The sequence below is a fragment of the Pongo abelii genome, chromosome 6 (assembly GCF_028885655.2).
Source record: "Pongo abelii isolate AG06213 chromosome 6, NHGRI_mPonAbe1-v2.0_pri, whole genome shotgun sequence".
Classification (NCBI taxonomy): domain Eukaryota; kingdom Metazoa; phylum Chordata; class Mammalia; order Primates; family Hominidae; genus Pongo; species Pongo abelii.
In genome coordinates this window covers 125,096,922-125,114,207 of record NC_071991.2, presented here as the reverse complement: position 1 = coordinate 125,114,207, position 17,286 = coordinate 125,096,922, and the positions used below count along the sequence as shown (strand labels likewise).

Here is a 17,286-nt window from a genome sequence, read left to right as displayed (position 1 = left end):
AGAGCCCGCCGGACCTCAGACCAATAGGCACCCTGCTCGCGGAGCCCCGCCCCTTGGTCCCCAAAACGGTGGCGAGTTCCAGGAAGCGCTGAAAGAGTTGATTTGCGAGGATGGGCTAAATATGGGGCGGAACTTCCGGGGCAGCCTGAGTAGGTAATGTCGGGAAGTGTAGTGGGAAGGAAAGGACACGTCAGCATCTGGCCGCGGGGCGCGGGGGGCCATGGGAGCCCCAGGGGCGGAGCCAGCCGCGCCCTCCCGCCTGACCCCGCCCATGACGCCCCTCCGCGCTGGCCTCGGGGGCGCACACTTGTTTACCCACCTAGGTGGGCGCCTCTGTACCCGGGAATGCGGCCTGGGAGGGTGGAGCCACGCAGGCAGAGTCCTGGAGGAATCTCCGTACCCGCTCCACTCGACTTCCGACATTTTACCTTGGCTAAAAGTATGGAGAGAACTTGGAAAAATCAGCGCTTTGTGGAACCTCCTACCGATGTGGGCTTTGACCTGCCACGCGGCCGCGCGCCCTAGTTGCAGTCAGAGAGTGTGTCTTGGTCTTGTTTGTGTCGCTGGGGTCTAGCACTTGTGAGGCGTTCCTTTAATGTTTGTTGGTGGGAGGAATAAATGTCTCTTAGAGGAAGGACGTGCCACGAATATAGGGGAGAGTGACCCTCGCCTCGTTCTTCGGTCTGTTCCCAGCTGCTCCCGTGGCGTTAGGGAAAAGCCTCGCTTCAGGCTCTTCCCCGACCCAGTGTGAAGCGTCTCCAGCCACCGGATACCTTCCCTAGCCCCAGTAAAAAGGTGGGAGAAGGAACGGGAGAGCCAGGGCCTACAAATATTTAAGTGACTGTTTAGCGAGAACTAATATTCGTTGAGTGCCCACTATGTGGAACCAAGGACCTTGCATGTGTTATGTCATTTAATCATAAAACTTGGCTCTACACCGAAGACAGTACTTCCCCTGCAGTTCTTTTTGTTTCTTTGGTTTTGTGGGTTTTTTGAGACAAAGTCTCGCTCTGTCGCTCAGGCTGGAGTGCAGGGGCACGATCACGGCTCACTGCAGTCTTGACATTCCCGGGCTCAAGCGATCCCCCTGCCTCAGTCTCCTGTGTAGCTGGAGCTGGTACGGCGGGTCCGCGCCACCACGCCCAGCTAATTTTTTTTTTTTGTAGAGCTGAGATCTCACTTTGTTGCCCAGGCTGGTCTCCTGAGCTCAAGCTATCCTCCTACCTTGGCCTCCTAAAGTGCTGGGATTACATGCATTATCCACAGTGCCCGGCCCCCTGTTCTCTTAAAAGATTGTAAATTTATTCTCCCACACTAAACATATCCCAGGGTAAAGTTTTGAGGTCACCGTCTTAGATCCCTAATTTGCCACCCTTTTCCAAAAAAAAAAAAACCTCTGTGGAAGTTCGTTCCATCTGATTATACTCCTCTCCATCTCGTGGCTTTTCATCTACCGTACCCCTATTTCTACCCTGTCATTCATTGAAATTGTTAACACTTGGTGCACGGTCTTCAGCCAATAATCCTGAAATACTTCAATATCTATGAGCATGACTTATCCCATACCCTGGCCTCTTTGCTCCTTGACCTCATCTTCAGTAAACTTGACCTCTGCACCAATTTAGGACGTTCTATAAAACACCACAACTTGATAGGTACGATTGTAAACTCAAACACTTTGTCTTTGATCATAACTGCTGTCCTCTTTCCCTTCTTACTCAGTTAATTATCTTATATCTTGTATTAGTTGCATAACAATTTGCCCCAAAACTTAAATACTAAAGAAAACAATAAGCATTTATCTCACAGTTTTTGTGGGTAAGGAATCTGGGCTGGGTGCCTGCCTTTTCCTCCGGGTCTTCTCTTATAAAGCTGCAGTCAAGGTGTCAAGGGGAGTTGGGAAGGGGACTGTGGTCTCATCTGAAGGTCCTCCTCTGACTGAAGGTAGATTGCTTTCCAAGCTCACTCATAGTTGCTGACAGAATTCAGTTTCTCAAGATGTTGGACTAAGAGCCTCAGTTTTTCGGTGGTTCAGTTTCCTTCTACATGGGTCTCTCCGTAGGGCAACTCACAACATAACAGCTGGTTTCCATCAGAGCAAGCGAGAGACAACAGAGGACAAGCTTTAACTAGAATTTAAAGTCCCTGAACTCACTACCCTTGCTTTACCGGCTCCCCTCTGCCTGCTCCTGGATCCTTGGCTAGACTCCATGCACTGTCCATCATTTTAGCCCCTTTCCTACCAATATCTTCATCTGTAATTCCCATTGTCTTTCACTGGGCCCACCTGTCAAAACCTCAACTCTAGGCCCTCTATAGCTCTCTACTTTCTTCAAACTTACCACTTACCTGGAGAAAACACTCAATTCTGCAGGTTGGTGCCACAGTGAATTAATTAATGGGCCCTCACACAGTGCCTGGAATTTCTTCTCTTTATTCAATCGGTTCAGCCTTGAACTCTATTGAGTTTGTTTTAACTGACTCCACTGTCTCCCATACTCTGAAAGTGATAAGGCCTCCTACTTGGGAGAGAAAATCATCAAGAACTCCCTCAATTTCCCACCACTGAATCTAAAATCTTATCTTCCTTCTCATTCCTCTCTTCTCCCTTGTTACTGTTAACTAAAGAAAAAAAAAATCAAGCTTTTAAAGAATTAAAGTTAGTTTTATCCAGAAGTCTTACTGAGGCGCAAGGACTACATATAGCCCAGGAGCGGTTGCCAGACTGCTCCTGCACAGTGTTTCAGCCCATTGCTTATATATAGGAGGTGGAGGTTCAGTACATGCAAAATCACATCAAAGCTTGGGTGTTAAGAGTACATCTGGTTATAGATCTCTAAAGTACATTTGGTTATACATGGTAGAAGCAGAACCACTAACTCTGTCAGATGTTATCTTATGTGCAGGGAAAGGCAAGGACTAAGGTCACTTATCTTTTATGGACTATATTGACTCAGGCAAGAGACATTGGGGGCCGTGTGCTTTATCCTGTTTTGTCGTCATAGCATCTTTCAGGATAGCGGTGTGTCATTGTTACGGTCAGGGGCTTTGTGAAATTCTGCTGAGAAGCAGAAATGAGGAAACATGGCTTCTTACATTTGCTACCTTGTCTCACATTACAAAGAAAAAACTCCCTCCTACTCTTCAGGCTAAACTCTTTGTCTTAGTTCTTGATCTGCCCCCTCCACATTTCCAATCATTCCCTCTCCAGTTTTTACAGCTTCTCAGTTTATCCTAGGTTCTCCTCATTAGCATTAAAAAAAATTTTTTTAATCTTAAAAAAGAGTAGAACAAGGAGTTCAATCTATAACTGACAGTGAACAATCAGTTGATATACCACTACCTTCAGACCAGCCTCATTAGCATTGAAGTATTCTCAAATTTTTTGCTTTGTAAAAGTCAATTAATTAAATAAATTTTTCCTTCATTCCACAGCCATCTCCAGATATCTCTCCTCCCTTCACAGGCAAATCTTCTTGCTAAAATTCTCTTTGTTGCCTTCACATCGTCACACCACATTCAATCCTCAGCCCTCCACATTCTGACTATTGCCCTTACCAATTTACCAAAACAGTTCTCTCCAAGGTCACTGATGACCTCCTTGTTACTACATTCAGTGGACACTTTTCAGACCTCAATTTGCTGAGGTCTCCGTAGCATTTGACGCTGTTTGCCCCTTGAAATGCCTTTCTACTGAGATACTATACCTGTGTATCCCTCCTATCCCTCCCATCTCCTAGCTGCTCCTTCTCATCTCCATTGTGATGACTCCTTTGCCTGCCCCTTAGTATTGATGTTCCTCAGGGTTCTCCGGAAGGCATCTTCTTTTCTAATTCTAAACGTTCTTAAGACATCGTATCTACTTCCGTGACTGCATACCAATGACTCCCAAATATATACAATTCCTGTTAAAATCTCTCTTGAGCTCCAGACCCATCTGTCCAGCGATACTCTAAAGATCTGCTCATGGCTGGGCTGGGCGCAGTGACTCACACCTGTAATCCCAGCACTTGGGAGGCCAAAGCAGGGGGATCACCTGAGGTCAGGAGTTCGAGACCAGCCTGACCAACATGGAGAAACCCTGTCTCTACTAAAAATACAAAATTAGCCGGGTGTGGTGGCGCATGCCTGTAATCCCAGCTACTTGGCTGAGGCAGGAGAATCCCTTGAACCCAGGAGGCAGAGGTTGCAGTGAGCTGAGATCACGCCATCGCACTCTAGCGTGGGCAACAAGAGCGAAACTCCATCTCAAAAAAAAAAAAAAAAAAAAAATCTGCTCATGGCTATCACCTGAAGAATTCAAATTCAACATGTGTCACAAGGAACTAATTCTCTTTCCTCCCAAACCTGCTCTGCCTTAGTATGTGTCTCAGCCCATACAATGGTACCTAAAGCTACCCAGTTTCAAGCCTAAAGCCTTTGTGTCATCTGTGATTCCTCCCCCTTCCTTCTTTCCCATTCCTTAGTCAATCTTGGAAATCTGTTGGATCTACAGCAGCACACTCAAACACACAGGCCCTGGAACCAGACTGCATGGTTCACATCCCAACACTGTATACCTTGACCAGGTTGTGTAGTATCTCTGTGCCTTAGGTTTCTTGTCTGTAGAATAGAAATGATAATAGGACCTACCTCATAGGATTGCTTTGGTTTGCAGGATCGTATGAATCAGTAAATGTTAAAGACTTAGAACATTGCCTAGACCTATGTGTTAATTTTTTAATGATTGCTAGTAGAGAAGGGATTTGACACTAGCTCTTATGACTCTAAAGCTCATGATCTTTCCCCTGTGCCTTTACAGGAAGGAAAGGGACTTTGAAATCCTTAAAGAAGACTTTTTTTGTGTGCAATGGAGAACAAACACAGAATGTAGTCTGAAGAGGCACAGGATTCACTGAAACAAACAAAGCATCCTATTTCTTGAACTTCCTTGAAAATAAATTTAGGAAATATGTTCCTCTCAGTAATAATGGCCTGAATATATTGAGCACTAAACATATGCACTAAACAGACTCTGTGCTACATGCTTTTACCTACATTACATAATTTAACCCTTAAAACAATCCTATGAAGTAGATATAGTCAATCTCTTTCCACAAAGGAGGACATTAGTGCTTAGAAAAGGTGATCAACCAACTCTAGGTCAACAGCTAATAAGGATGGAGTCAAGATTTGAACCTAGAACTTTCTACCATAAATAGTCTTCTCTGAGCTATTTGACTAGCCTGCTTCCAAGATATCCAAGCATGTTCCTCTCATCCTGGGCCTGCACCTGTAGAATTCAGAAGCTGAGCAAAGAAAGAGTTTTCAACTCTCCAGTAAGTTTCCTTTGGGAAAACAGGAGAAAACTCAACACTGTAGAATAACTTTCTGCCTCCATTCTTCCCAGCCCACCTCCAGCTTCAACCCATTCGCCATACTGCTAACCTGATGTTCTTTCTAAAATGCAATTTTCAGCCAGGCACGGAGGGTCACACCTGTAATCCCAGTACTTTGGGAGACCAAGGCAGGCAGATCACCTGAGGTCAGTTCGAGACCAGCCTAGCCAACATGGCAAAACCCTGTCTCTACTAAAAATAGAAAAATTAGTCGGGCATGGTGGCACGCGCCTGTAATCCCAGCTACTAGGGAGGCTGAGGAAGGAGAATCGCTTGTACCTGGGAGGCAGAGGTTGCAATGAGCCAAGATTGTGCCACTGCACTCCAGCCTGGATGACAGAGCGAGATAATTTTCAATCACATCAACTCCTTCCTTAAAATTGTAGTGCCTCCCCCACCCCACTACCCCCCACCCCACATAGCATAGCACCCTCACCACGTGGCCCTGACCTACTTTTCAGCTTCTCCTTTCACTCTCCTCCTCCTCCTTTTTTTTTTTTTTTTAGAACAACCCTATGAAGTAGATATAATCAATCTCTTTCCACAAAGGAGGACATTAGTGCTTAGAAAAGGTGACCAACCAACTCTAGGTCAACAACTAATAAGGATAGAGTCAGATACAGTGTATATTTTTTTAAAAGAAAAGCCTCACAAACCCAACTTGTCTAAACCAGTGCTATCTAAAAGAACTTTCTGCAATGACGAAAATGTCATATATATGCTCTGTCCAACACAGTAGCCACCAGCTAATGAGCCCTTGAAATGTGGCTAGTGCAACTGAGGAAGTAGATTTTTAATGTTATTTAATTTTAATTAATGTAACACATATGGCTAGTGACTATTGCGTAGCATCAGATTAGGTGATTAAATTTGAATATTGCTGTCATATCTGTTACCATAATCTTCTATGTAGGTTTAAAAAATATTTCTGTATGCTTTGTGTAGCCCAAACTTGGTTAAAATGAGTAATAGCATAACCCATCATTTAAAAAAAGTTTTAAGAAACAACAAAAAAGTTTAGTTTGTAACATAAAAGTGGAATGCACACATACTGTTAAGAAAAAAGAAAAAAAATCTTATGCTTTGGGCTTAGACATTATTTCTCAAACCTCATAGTAGAAAAAAATTATTTCAACATAAGGATAATAATGCGCTCTTCCCAATTTGCCTTATCTGTATAATAACTCAATGTAAAGGACTTACGAAAGTGTAATCCTCATTTATATAAGTCTATGATTGGGTAACAATTACAAAACTTTTAGTTAATGGATCAACTTTGTACCCTGTCCTGTTGTCATTTAATGGCAAAGCCAAACTTCATTCTATTCTCCCAAATGTCGTTAATCAATGCCACTGGGTTCTCAGTAGCCTTAGATAATTGTATATTAATTCGCTCCTGCTGCAGCTGTTGGCTTTGGCCACTGTCACATTGTTATCACTCCCAACCTTGCTTGCTACACAAATTTCTAAGAAAAAAGGCATAAAAAAAACTTTATGCAATTGTACCACTTTTATTATAAGGTAGCAAGTTGTTCTGAGACTCTGTAAACTGAGATGATCAAGATATTATGAAGATTCCTTTCTCTCCTCAGAATCCTGAAGTCAGTCCTAAAGTCAGCAAACTCAGAGTTAAAGTTTCAGCAAGTAACAGCAAACTAGATTAACCATGGCATAAACATACAGAAGTCCCCGCTTATCTGAAAGATATATGTTCCAAGACCCCCAGCAGATGCCTAAAATTGCAGATAGTACTGCAATAATTGCAGATATATATTGTTTTTTCCTATGCATATATACATACCTATGTATGTTTAATTTTAAATTAGGCACAGTAAGAGATTAACAATAATAACTAATAAGAAAACAGAACAATTATACAATATACTATAATAAATATTATATGAATCATTCTCTCTTACTCTCTGAAAATATCTCAATGTTTTTGAACCACAATTGACTGTGAGTAACTGAAACTGCAGAAAGCAAAACTGCAGATCACAGCGAGCACTACTATACATTTTTCTCTTACAGATCAAGAAGCTGGAGGTATTTATTTAAAAGTTCAACCATCTCAGTGCAGGCATCTCAGCAATTTCCTTGACTTTTCCTTTGTAGTTGCAAAATAGCTGCTTCAGCTCCAGACACTGGAACAAGAAGGAAAAGGAGGAGGAAGAGGAGAAGGAGGCAACAAAAAGAAAAGGGAAAAGACTAATGCCAGAAACGTCTGCTCATTTTTATCAGGAGAGTAAGTTTTCCCAGAAGTGCCTATCCTAAGGCCTAAGGCCTCTCCTTGCTGCAGGGGAGGCTGGGAAGGCATTTTGATTGACAAGAGAGAGGGAATCAGAAATGGGTATTAGGGTGGCCTGAACCTTGGGCCTCTTCTTTTCTTCTGGCCAGTTCTGCCTTTCTAGAACTCTGGCCTATTCCCAAGCTCCATTCTCTCTTTCTTCTTTTTTTTTTTTTTGAGATGGAGTCTCGCTCTGTTTGTCACCAGGCTGGAGTGCAGTGGTACGATCTTGGCTCGCTGCAACCTCCACCTCCCGGGTTCAAGCAATTCTCCTGCCTCAGCCTCCCAAGTAGTTGGGACTACAGGTGCATGCCACCATGCCCAGCTAATTTTTGTATTTGTAGTAGAGACAGGGTTTCACCATGTTGGCTGGGATGGTCTCGATACCTTGACCTCATGATCTGCCCACCTCAGCCTCTCAGAGTGCTGGGATTACAGGCGTGAGCCAACCGCATCTGGCCTCCATTCTCTCTTTCGAGGCAGAATTCTGGCCGGTCATTCTCTCCAGACCCAAAAAGCCAAAAGCAGTAAGCCTGTGTTTCATCGTTGCTGTCTCTGGTCCAGGGCTCCCAGTACTAAAGGCCTGCCTCAGGGAACGTGCAGGCCCGGGACCACCGGCTTCCTCCACTTCTTTGCTATCTTGTGCCTGCAGAAAGGCCTCCTGTCCACTGAAGGACATAACCCTGTGTACATTGCCCTCTCTTTCTTACTGTGGGTCCAGCAGCAACAGCCACACTAAAAATCTCACCCCAAATACACCTAGAGCTTTCCGTCCCTGGTTTTTTGCCTACACCCAATTCCCTCCACTTGGAATGCCATTCTACAGCTCAGTTCAGACACAGCTTTTCCCATAAAGTTATCTGAGAGGCCTCCAATCAGAAGTGACTCTTCCTTCCCCTTTATCCCCAGACATTTTGTATAATGCCTTTCTGGTGGTGTGCACTGCACTCTCCTCATGTCATAGTTATTTGTGTAACAGTTGAACTGACCAGTAAACTTTTTGGCAATAAGCTCCTATGAATCTTGTTAACTTTTGTGTTCTCCATAGGCCTGGCACTGCCTTGTAAAGCATAAGCACTCAATAAGTGTATTTTGAACTAAATTGAAGTATTCAGTCTGTTTGAATGTCTGAGATGACTTATTTACCTTCTCTTTGGGTTCCTTATATCTGTTATATATCCTTTGTGATTTCTGGAAATTGAACCTAAGAGTGTCAGGTATAGTTAGGGTGAAAGTTAGGGATCTTAGTGGGGGTTACTATCATTGGACAGATCCCAGCATAGTATAGTTCATGGAATCATAAATATTATTTAAATTCTGCCAACAATAGAATGTGTCTGCACCTCTTCCTGTACCCACAGATACCTTAACTATAGCCTGCTCCCGTATATTAGATAAGGGAGGCCAGCTGTGGGAACAAAAGAACTGACAATTATTCAGTGACCTAGGTAATACAAAGGTGTATTTCTTTCTCACACAACAGCCCAGGATGGTGACTTTCCTCACATAATCATCCAAAGACTGAGGCTGGTGGCAGCTCTCCCATCTACTAACAGGAGTTCTAATAGCAAAACAGTTCTCATTTAAAGTCAAGAGCAGGCCAGGTGCAGTGGCTCACACCTGTAATCCCAGCACTTTGGGAGGCTGAGGCGGGCGGATCACCTGAGGTCAGCAGTTCGAGACCAGCCTGACCAACATGGAGAAACCCCATCTCTACTAAAAATACAAAATTAGCCGGGCATGGTGGAGCATGCCTGTAATCCCAGCTACTCAGGAGGCTGAGGCAGGAGAATCGCTCGAACCCTGGAGGTGGAGGTTGCAGTGAGCTGCGATCGAGCCATTGCACTCCAGCCTGGGCAACAAGAGCGAAACTCCATCTCAAAAAAAATAAATAAATGAAATAAAGTCAAGAGCGAACGAAGAGGTGTCATGTAATGATGCAGAAACATTTTGAGGAGGAGAAGACAGATGTTGAGATAGTCGCATTAGATGTTCTCAGTCCTCTAAATAAAGTGAGAGGACTTGGGAATCAGAAGACAGGATGAATTTCTACAGAATCAGTGACCCGAAGACTGAAGATGAGGCCCTTTCCAGGGAAGGCAGGCCCTGGGATCACCAGTAGCGGATCCAGACCGAAGCCAGACCTCTGGACTCAGTGGGCATGGTACCCACTAGGACAACTGCTGTCAGCTGTCAGAGCTTAGGGACCAGAGCAATGAAGATGAGGCAAAGAAAGAGGTCAGGATCTGGATGAATGGTAAGGGTCAGGAGTGCAAGGGTAAGCCCAGAAGTAAGAGAATGGGCCCCAGGGCCTGTGAATAGAGACAGGATAACTGGAATGCTGAGGGTGGAGCTACCACCAAGAAGACAGATTTGTCATTGCTGGGAGTCAGAGGATAGGGACAGGAGCTGAGGCAAGAGGCCAGGGTTCAGGTGGCAGCTGAAGGGGCACAGTCAACTCAGGGTGGATTTCAGGATGGTCCGTGCATTTTTTCAGGTGCCTTTTTCTGGCTCTCCTCCATATTAATTCTCCCGAAGGATAACTATTTCAGGTAGAATAATGATCTATTTCAGGTAGAATAATGATCTGTTTCAGCCACATTCCACACAAATACCACAGATACCAAAAAGTGGAAAATCATCTCTTTCCTCTTTACTCCAAGTCTTTGTTTCATGCATTTGAGAGTGGCATAAATTCCAATATAAAATGATTTTGTGAAATATCAAAGTATATTTGCTATTTATACCATACGCTTGTTCAGTGGAGGGCACTTAACAGAGTTCGCTCTCTTAAGAGTGCTTCAGAGGATAAGATGTTGCTTTATGAGCAATTGAAACAGGCTAAACTACCAATGAGTTATGTAATGTTTACATTTTCTTTCTTTCTTTTCTTTTTTTTTTTTTTTTTTTAAAGACAGAGTCTCCCTCTGTCACCCAGGCTGGAGTGCAGTGACATGATCTCAGCTCACTACAACCTCTGCCTCCTGGGTTCAAGCAATTCTCCTGTCTCAGCCTGCTGAGTAGCTGGGACTACAGGCACTCGCCTCCATGCCTGGCTAATTTTTTTGTATTTTAGTAGAGACAGGGTTTCAGCATGTTGCCCAGGCTGGTCTTGAACTCCTGAGCTCAGGCAATCTGCCCACCTCGGGCTCCCAAAGTGCTAGGATTACAGGTATGAGCCACCACACCCGGCCTTTTACTTTTTTTTCTTTTTTTTGAGATGGAGTCTCGCTTTGTTGCCCAGGCTGCAGTGCAGTGGCACAATCTCGGCTCACTGCAACCTCCACCTCCCCAGTTCAAGCGATTCTCCTGCCTTAACCTCCCAAGCAGCTGAGACTACAGGCGCCCGCCACTGCGCTTGGCTAATTTTTGTATTTTTAGTAGAGATAGGGTTTCACTATATTGGCCAGGCTGGTCTCGAACTGCTGACTTTGTGATCCTCCTACCTTGGCCTCCCAAAGTTCTGGGATTGCAGGCGTGAGCCACCACGCCCGGCCTACTTTTTTTTTTTTTTTTTTTTTTTTTTTAGCTCTCAATACAGAGCCTTTGAGCTGTTTCCCTCTACCTGGAGCTCTATCCCTAGAACAGGGAACAAAAATGGACAAAATCTCTGCATTCTGGGAGCTCACATTCTAATATCAGAAACTCAGGATGAGATCATTATAATGGTTAAACTTTAAATTTGAATTAGAAGTACTTGTAACCAAGGAAAAAACAAAGAAGACACATTAAGGTTATATAATTCTCACTGTCTGATCAAAGTAAGCATATTATTTAATGGGAAGAGACAAACATTTCCCTTGACACTGAATTCTAGAAGGCTTTCATTACATGACTCTTTATTTAAAGAACAATGAGTAATACAATGGGCAATGTTTTTTGGTTTTTTCTCAAATTTTAATTTTTATGGGTACATAATAGGTGAATGTATTTATGGGGTATGTGTGATACTTTGATAGAGGCGTAGAAGTATAGTAATCACATCAGGGTAAATGGGGTATCCATCACTTCAAACATTGATCATTTCTTTGTGTTGCAAACATTCCAATTATAATTAGTTGTTTTTAAATGTACAATAAATTCTTGTTTACTGTAGTCACCCTGTTATGCTATCAAATACTAGCTCCTATTCATTCTATCTAACTATGTTTTTGTACCCTTAACCATCCCCACCTCCTCCAATCCCCCATGCCACTACCCTTCCCAGCCTCTAGTAACCATCATTCTATCTCTGGGAGTTCAATTTTTAGCTCCCACAATTAAGTGAGAACATGTGAAGTTTGTCTTTCTGTGCCTGGCTTATTTTACTTAACATAATGTCCTCCAGCTCCATCCATGTTGTTGCAAATGACAGGATCTCATTCTTTTTTATGGCTGAACAATACTCCACTGTGTATATGTACCACAGTTTCTTTATCCGTTCATCTATTGATGGACACTTAGGTTGCTTCAAATCTTGGCTATTGTGAATAGTGCTGCAGTAAACATGAGAGTGCATATATCTCTTTCATAGACTGATTTCCTTTATTTTGGGTATATATCTAGCAGCAAGATTGCTGGATCATATGGTAGCTCTATTTTAATTTTTGTTGTTGTTGTTACTGATACAGGGTCTTGCTCTGCCACCCAAGCTGGAGTGCAGTGGAACAACCATGGCTCACTGCAGCCTAGAACTCTTGGGCTCAAGTGATCCTCCTGCCTTAGCCTCCCCAGTAGCTGGGACTTAGCCTCCCAAGTAGCTGGGACTAGGGCAGGTATGCACCACCACAATCAACTAATTTTTTAACTTAATTTTTATTTTGTAGAGATGAGGTTTCATTGTGTTGCCCAAGCTGGTCTCAAACTCCTGGACTCAGAAATGAACCTCCTTTCTCAGCCTCCCAAAGTGCTGGGATAGCAGGCGTGGGCCACCATACTCAGCCTATTTTTAATTTTTTGAGGAATCTCCATACTATCCTCCACGGTGGTTGTACTAATTTGTATTCCCATCAACAGCGTGTACAGGTTCCATTTTCTTCACATCTTTGCCAGCATTTGTTATTGCCTGTCTTTCGGATAAAAGCCATTTTAACTGGGGTGAGATGATAGCTCCAATGGGCAATGTTTTTCAACAGAGGTTTGTAAGAGGTGCAGAAATGTGGCTATTTCTTACAAAAGTTCACATAAAACCTATAGGAATTTGCTGAATTGTGATTCAGTGAAAGATTCTGTGGTAAGAAACAGCAATCACTATAAAAGCAAAAACTCTGCTTAAAAATAAAAGGGTCAAGGCCAGGTACAGTGGCTCAAGCCTGTAATCCCAGCACTTTGGGAGGCCAAGGTGGGCAGATCACCTGAGTTCAGGAGTTCGAGACCGGCCTGGCAAACATAGTGAAATCCCCTCTCTACTAAAAATACAAAAACTAGCTGGGTGTGGTGGCACATGCCTGTAATCCCAGCTATTCAGGAGACTGAGGCAGGAGAATTGCTTAAACCCGGGAGGCAGAGGTTGCAGTGAGCCATGCTACTGCACTCCAGCCTGGGCAACAGAGTCAGACTCTATCTCAAAAAAAAAATAAATAAAAGGGCCAAAATATCTAATTCTCTCTTACTAGGTACTGACAGTCAAACAAAACATGTAATAAAGGGAAAACAATATCTTCTAAAATATTCTAAGAGGGTCAAATGAAGAGGGTAATATTTAGGCATTCACCAGCACACACCATCTTAGTGAGGGAAGTTGTACAGAGAGACCCTAAAGTTGGGTTTCCTACACTTGACATGACTCTGAGCCTTCACATAAACCTTCCTGATGTCATTGCGAATTGGTTCAGAGTAGCTGGAGAAGAAACTGGAATATGCATAAGAGCCTTCAAAAATCGTTCAAGTCTTTTGACCTGGCAATTCCACTTCGGGAACTGTAAGGGAAAAAACAAAATTACCAGGGAAGAACAGAGGAGTTCAAAGCAAGTGTTATGACATAGGGGTTGAGAGTAAGGACAATGGAATGTTTGTCAGGGTAAGAATTGTTTGTGAAAGTTCTTTGTGAAACTTGCAGGTTACTTCATCTCTCCAAACCTCAGTTTCCTCATCCATAAAATGGGAATAAAAATAGTGCCTGGCTCACAGGGTTGGTCTCCAATATGGATGAAATAATGAATGAAAAGTTCTACTTAGAGTGCCTGGGATCTAGGGAGTTCTTAATAAGGTTAGTGATATGATGATGATCTTGAGAATTTGAAACCACTCAAAGCCCCAAAGACATGAAAATAGCTAAGAAAAGTTATGGTATACAAACACAATGAAATACTAGGTAACTATTTAAATGACATGTATGTAAGCTATATTTATGTAAATCAACTGCAATATAAAAAGCCAGTACACAAAACAGTTTTGCATACTGATTACAACATAGTGATAGGACATGTGTACATTAGAAATAACCTAACAAGAGTTTTTAGAGACAGAAGCAGAGTTTAACCTACTGTTGGTTTGCTGGGTAGTGTTTCTAGGGTTCATAGTGAATTGTTTTTCTTTCTTTTTTTTTTTTTTTTTTTTTTAAGAGGGAGTTTCGCTGTTGTTGCCCAGGCTGGAGTGCAATGGTGTGATCTCGGCTCACCGCAACCTCCGCCTCCCAGGTTCAAGCAATTCTGCCTCAGCCTCCTGAGTAGCTGGGATTACAGGCATGTGCCACCACGCCCAGCTAATTTTGTATTTTTATATATGAGAATTCTAGGTCTGCAGCCTCACCAACATTTGATATTGTCAGTCTTTTTAAATTTCAGTCATTCTGGTGGATGCGTAGCAGTATCTCACTGTGGTCTTAATGTGCATTTCCCTGATTTCTTTTTTTTTCTTTTCTTTCTTTCTTTTTTTTTTTTTTTCTGAGGCAGGGTCTTGCTCTGTCGCCCACACTGGAGTGCAATGGCATGATCTTGGCTCACTGCAACCTCCCCTTCCCGGGTTCAAGCGATTCTCATGCCTCAGCGTCCTGAGTAGCTGGGATTACAGGCGTGTGCCATCACACCCAGCTACTTTTTGTATTCTTACTAGAGACAGGGTTTCATCATATTGGCCAGGCTGCTCTTTATAACTCCTGACCTCAAGTGATCTGCCAGCCTCGGCCTCCCAAAATTAATCTCAGCTGGGATTACAGGCATGAGCCTCTGCACCTGGCCTGCGTTTCCGTGATTTCTAATCAGGGTTGAGCATTTTACAATACATGTATCTGGCATATGGTCATAAAGATATTTTCTTATATTTTCTAGGAGCTTTATTATTTTGCTTTTCACATTAATAGCAATAATTCCAAGAGATACTGTAACATCATTTTGTTTGTCTTCCCTCAAGTCATCTTCTGGGACTGTAGCCATTTATGTCCTATTCTAATCCAAAATGAGGCAGGAGAGAAAGCAAGCATCTGACCCTCAAATATTCTCCTCCTCCTAGAGCTTAGAAGTTCTTAATTACAAATCAAATGATAAAATCAAAATCCTAAGGCCCTAGAAGATTCAAACTCTGTATTCTTCAAGCAGCCTAATTCGACTAAGTCATTTGGGACCCAGGTTCTACAGAAGAGGTCTGAAATACTTATGTTGTCTACTCACTACAATCTCCCCAGCCCCTACCTCTCCTCCAGACCAAACTCCACTTGAAGCTGTGGCTCTCCACCTCTTTCACCGTGATAGTCAAACAAACATAAACTTTCCCCACCCATCTGGCCCTTGTAGCCAGGACAAGGTGATTAAGAGGAATGTCTCTTCTGAACTCTGGATCCCTAGATTCAGGAGCAAACACAAGGATGTTCATTCATTTTAACTATAACTTTAAACATTTCCATCTTGGTATTTGAGTTCCCCTGGAAGGATTAGAATGGTTTCTCTTCCTGGGGGTTGCTACTCATGGAATTTCAAGGAAGTTAGATTTCTAGCTTGCTGTTTCCTAAGATGTGAGACCAATTTCATCTTCCTAGCCAGGACAGACAAATGGGAAAATCTGTTTAATTACCCTAATGTTTACAGGTACACAGACTCCACTAGTCATTCACTTCCCTTCTTCTTTCTCTTTTCCTCCCATTCATCTTATTTCTTGCTTATGCCTTCTCCATGTTGTTAAATGGCTTTGTCTCTTCCCCCAAACTAAAAATAAACAAATCATAACTAAACAGTACCCCACAAAAATATATTCCACCTTAACACATAATTTTCCTTAAAGATTTTCAGCCTGCATCTCATATCAATGTAAAAACTTTCTGGGACCAGGAAAAGCAAGAGAGAGAAAAGGAGAACATAGTGGGAGCATAATCAATGCTCACAGAAAAGATTGTAATTGGTTAGAAAGTAGGTGGCACTGTTGAACTTTTCCCCAAAAGGTGGCCCTGAACTGCTTGGGTGCTCACAGAGGCCCTCACCTCCCTCCCACCCCGAGCCTCCAAAGAGAGGGAAGGCATTTCTCAGGGTCAATTCCCCAGAGGGGAAGAAGGAGGGAGTGCTGATTGTATAATGCTAGAGAAAAGCCCCAAAACTCAGTTTTAATCACTCATTCGGGGAATAGTGTCACTGCTACACTGCAGGCCTTGGTCCCACCAGCCCTGTCTACTGGCCAAAACAATCCAGAGTGCACCCTGGAAGGACAGCAAATTGCTTCTCTTCAGTGACAGCATGATTGATGGTTATACTGTTCTAGCCTCCAGATAGAATTCACCTAGGTGAGAAGAATGAATAGGCATGAATCCCATGTGACCATAAAACAGCAGCCTAGAGAAGCAGCAGCAGACTTTTTGCTATTTGAGTTTTTTGCTTAGCCTTATTTTGCTATGCACTATTTCAGTGTACCTGTATAAACCCTCTGCTTGTGATTTTTGGTAGCTAAGAATTCTCTTGTTGCCTTCTATTGGTGCTTCAGTAAATTATAAAAACTACCATTTATTCAATCTCTACAATGGGACAGGCACATTACTAGATATTTTATATATATATAATCATATTATCTCATGAAATTACTATAATTATCTCATAGAAGACATGTTTCCATTATAAAGACAATAAAACTGAGGCTCAGGAGGTCCAGATTCCAACCCACTTTATTTTACTCCTAAATTCAAGCTCATAGTCCTTCTATCAGTTAAACTATACATGAGTCATTGTTTTTGCAAGTCTCTTAGAGACCATCCACCACCCACCCCCCCAACACACACACACACACAGCGGCCTGGGGCATTGCCAAAGACCTCTTCGTTTCATAATATTCACCACATATGCCCATTTTTTCTTATCCCACAAGGCCTCTTGCCCACCTATCTTTGTTTTCTCCATCAGGCTGGATGAGTCATTGCTTCAAGTCACTGTGGCAATTCTCTGTGTTCCTCCTATGGAAACTTTTATTCAGCACCTTGAGCAAATTGTTTTCCCTTTTATCCAAATTGTTTGTCCTTTATCTTCCAAGAAAATTTCTGTTCCTACAATTTAGAGATTAGAGGGAGTCCAGTCTACTCTAACCTTCTTCTTGGGTTAAGACAGAGATGACAATATCTGAGAAATTTCAGAAGCCCTAGGAATGCTTTTTAAGAAGGGGATTTGCTTTCATAGTCCTTGATTGTCTCAACCCTATCTTCATTATCAGAGCCTTTGCCCCCTTTTAGAG

General features: G+C 42.8%; 1 protein-coding gene across 2 annotated transcripts; it reads left to right on the top strand.

The window, feature by feature from the left end:
* Positions 1-20: 20 nt before the first annotated feature.
* Positions 21-5,306, top strand: LOC134761792 (uncharacterized). 2 transcript variants are annotated; one of them, XM_063726161.1, is made up of 2 exons: positions 21-439; positions 4,802-5,306. In XM_063726161.1, the coding sequence occupies exons 1-2, from the start codon at positions 221-223 to the stop codon at positions 4,817-4,819; spliced, it is 237 nt and encodes a 78-aa protein (XP_063582231.1). In that variant the 5' UTR covers positions 21-220; the 3' UTR covers positions 4,820-5,306. The 2 variants fall into 2 exon arrangements, with proteins under 2 accessions (XP_063582231.1, XP_063582230.1); XM_063726160.1 differs by having other exon boundaries at positions 21-538; positions 4,802-4,962.
* The last annotated feature ends 11,980 nt before the right edge of the window (positions 5,307-17,286 follow it).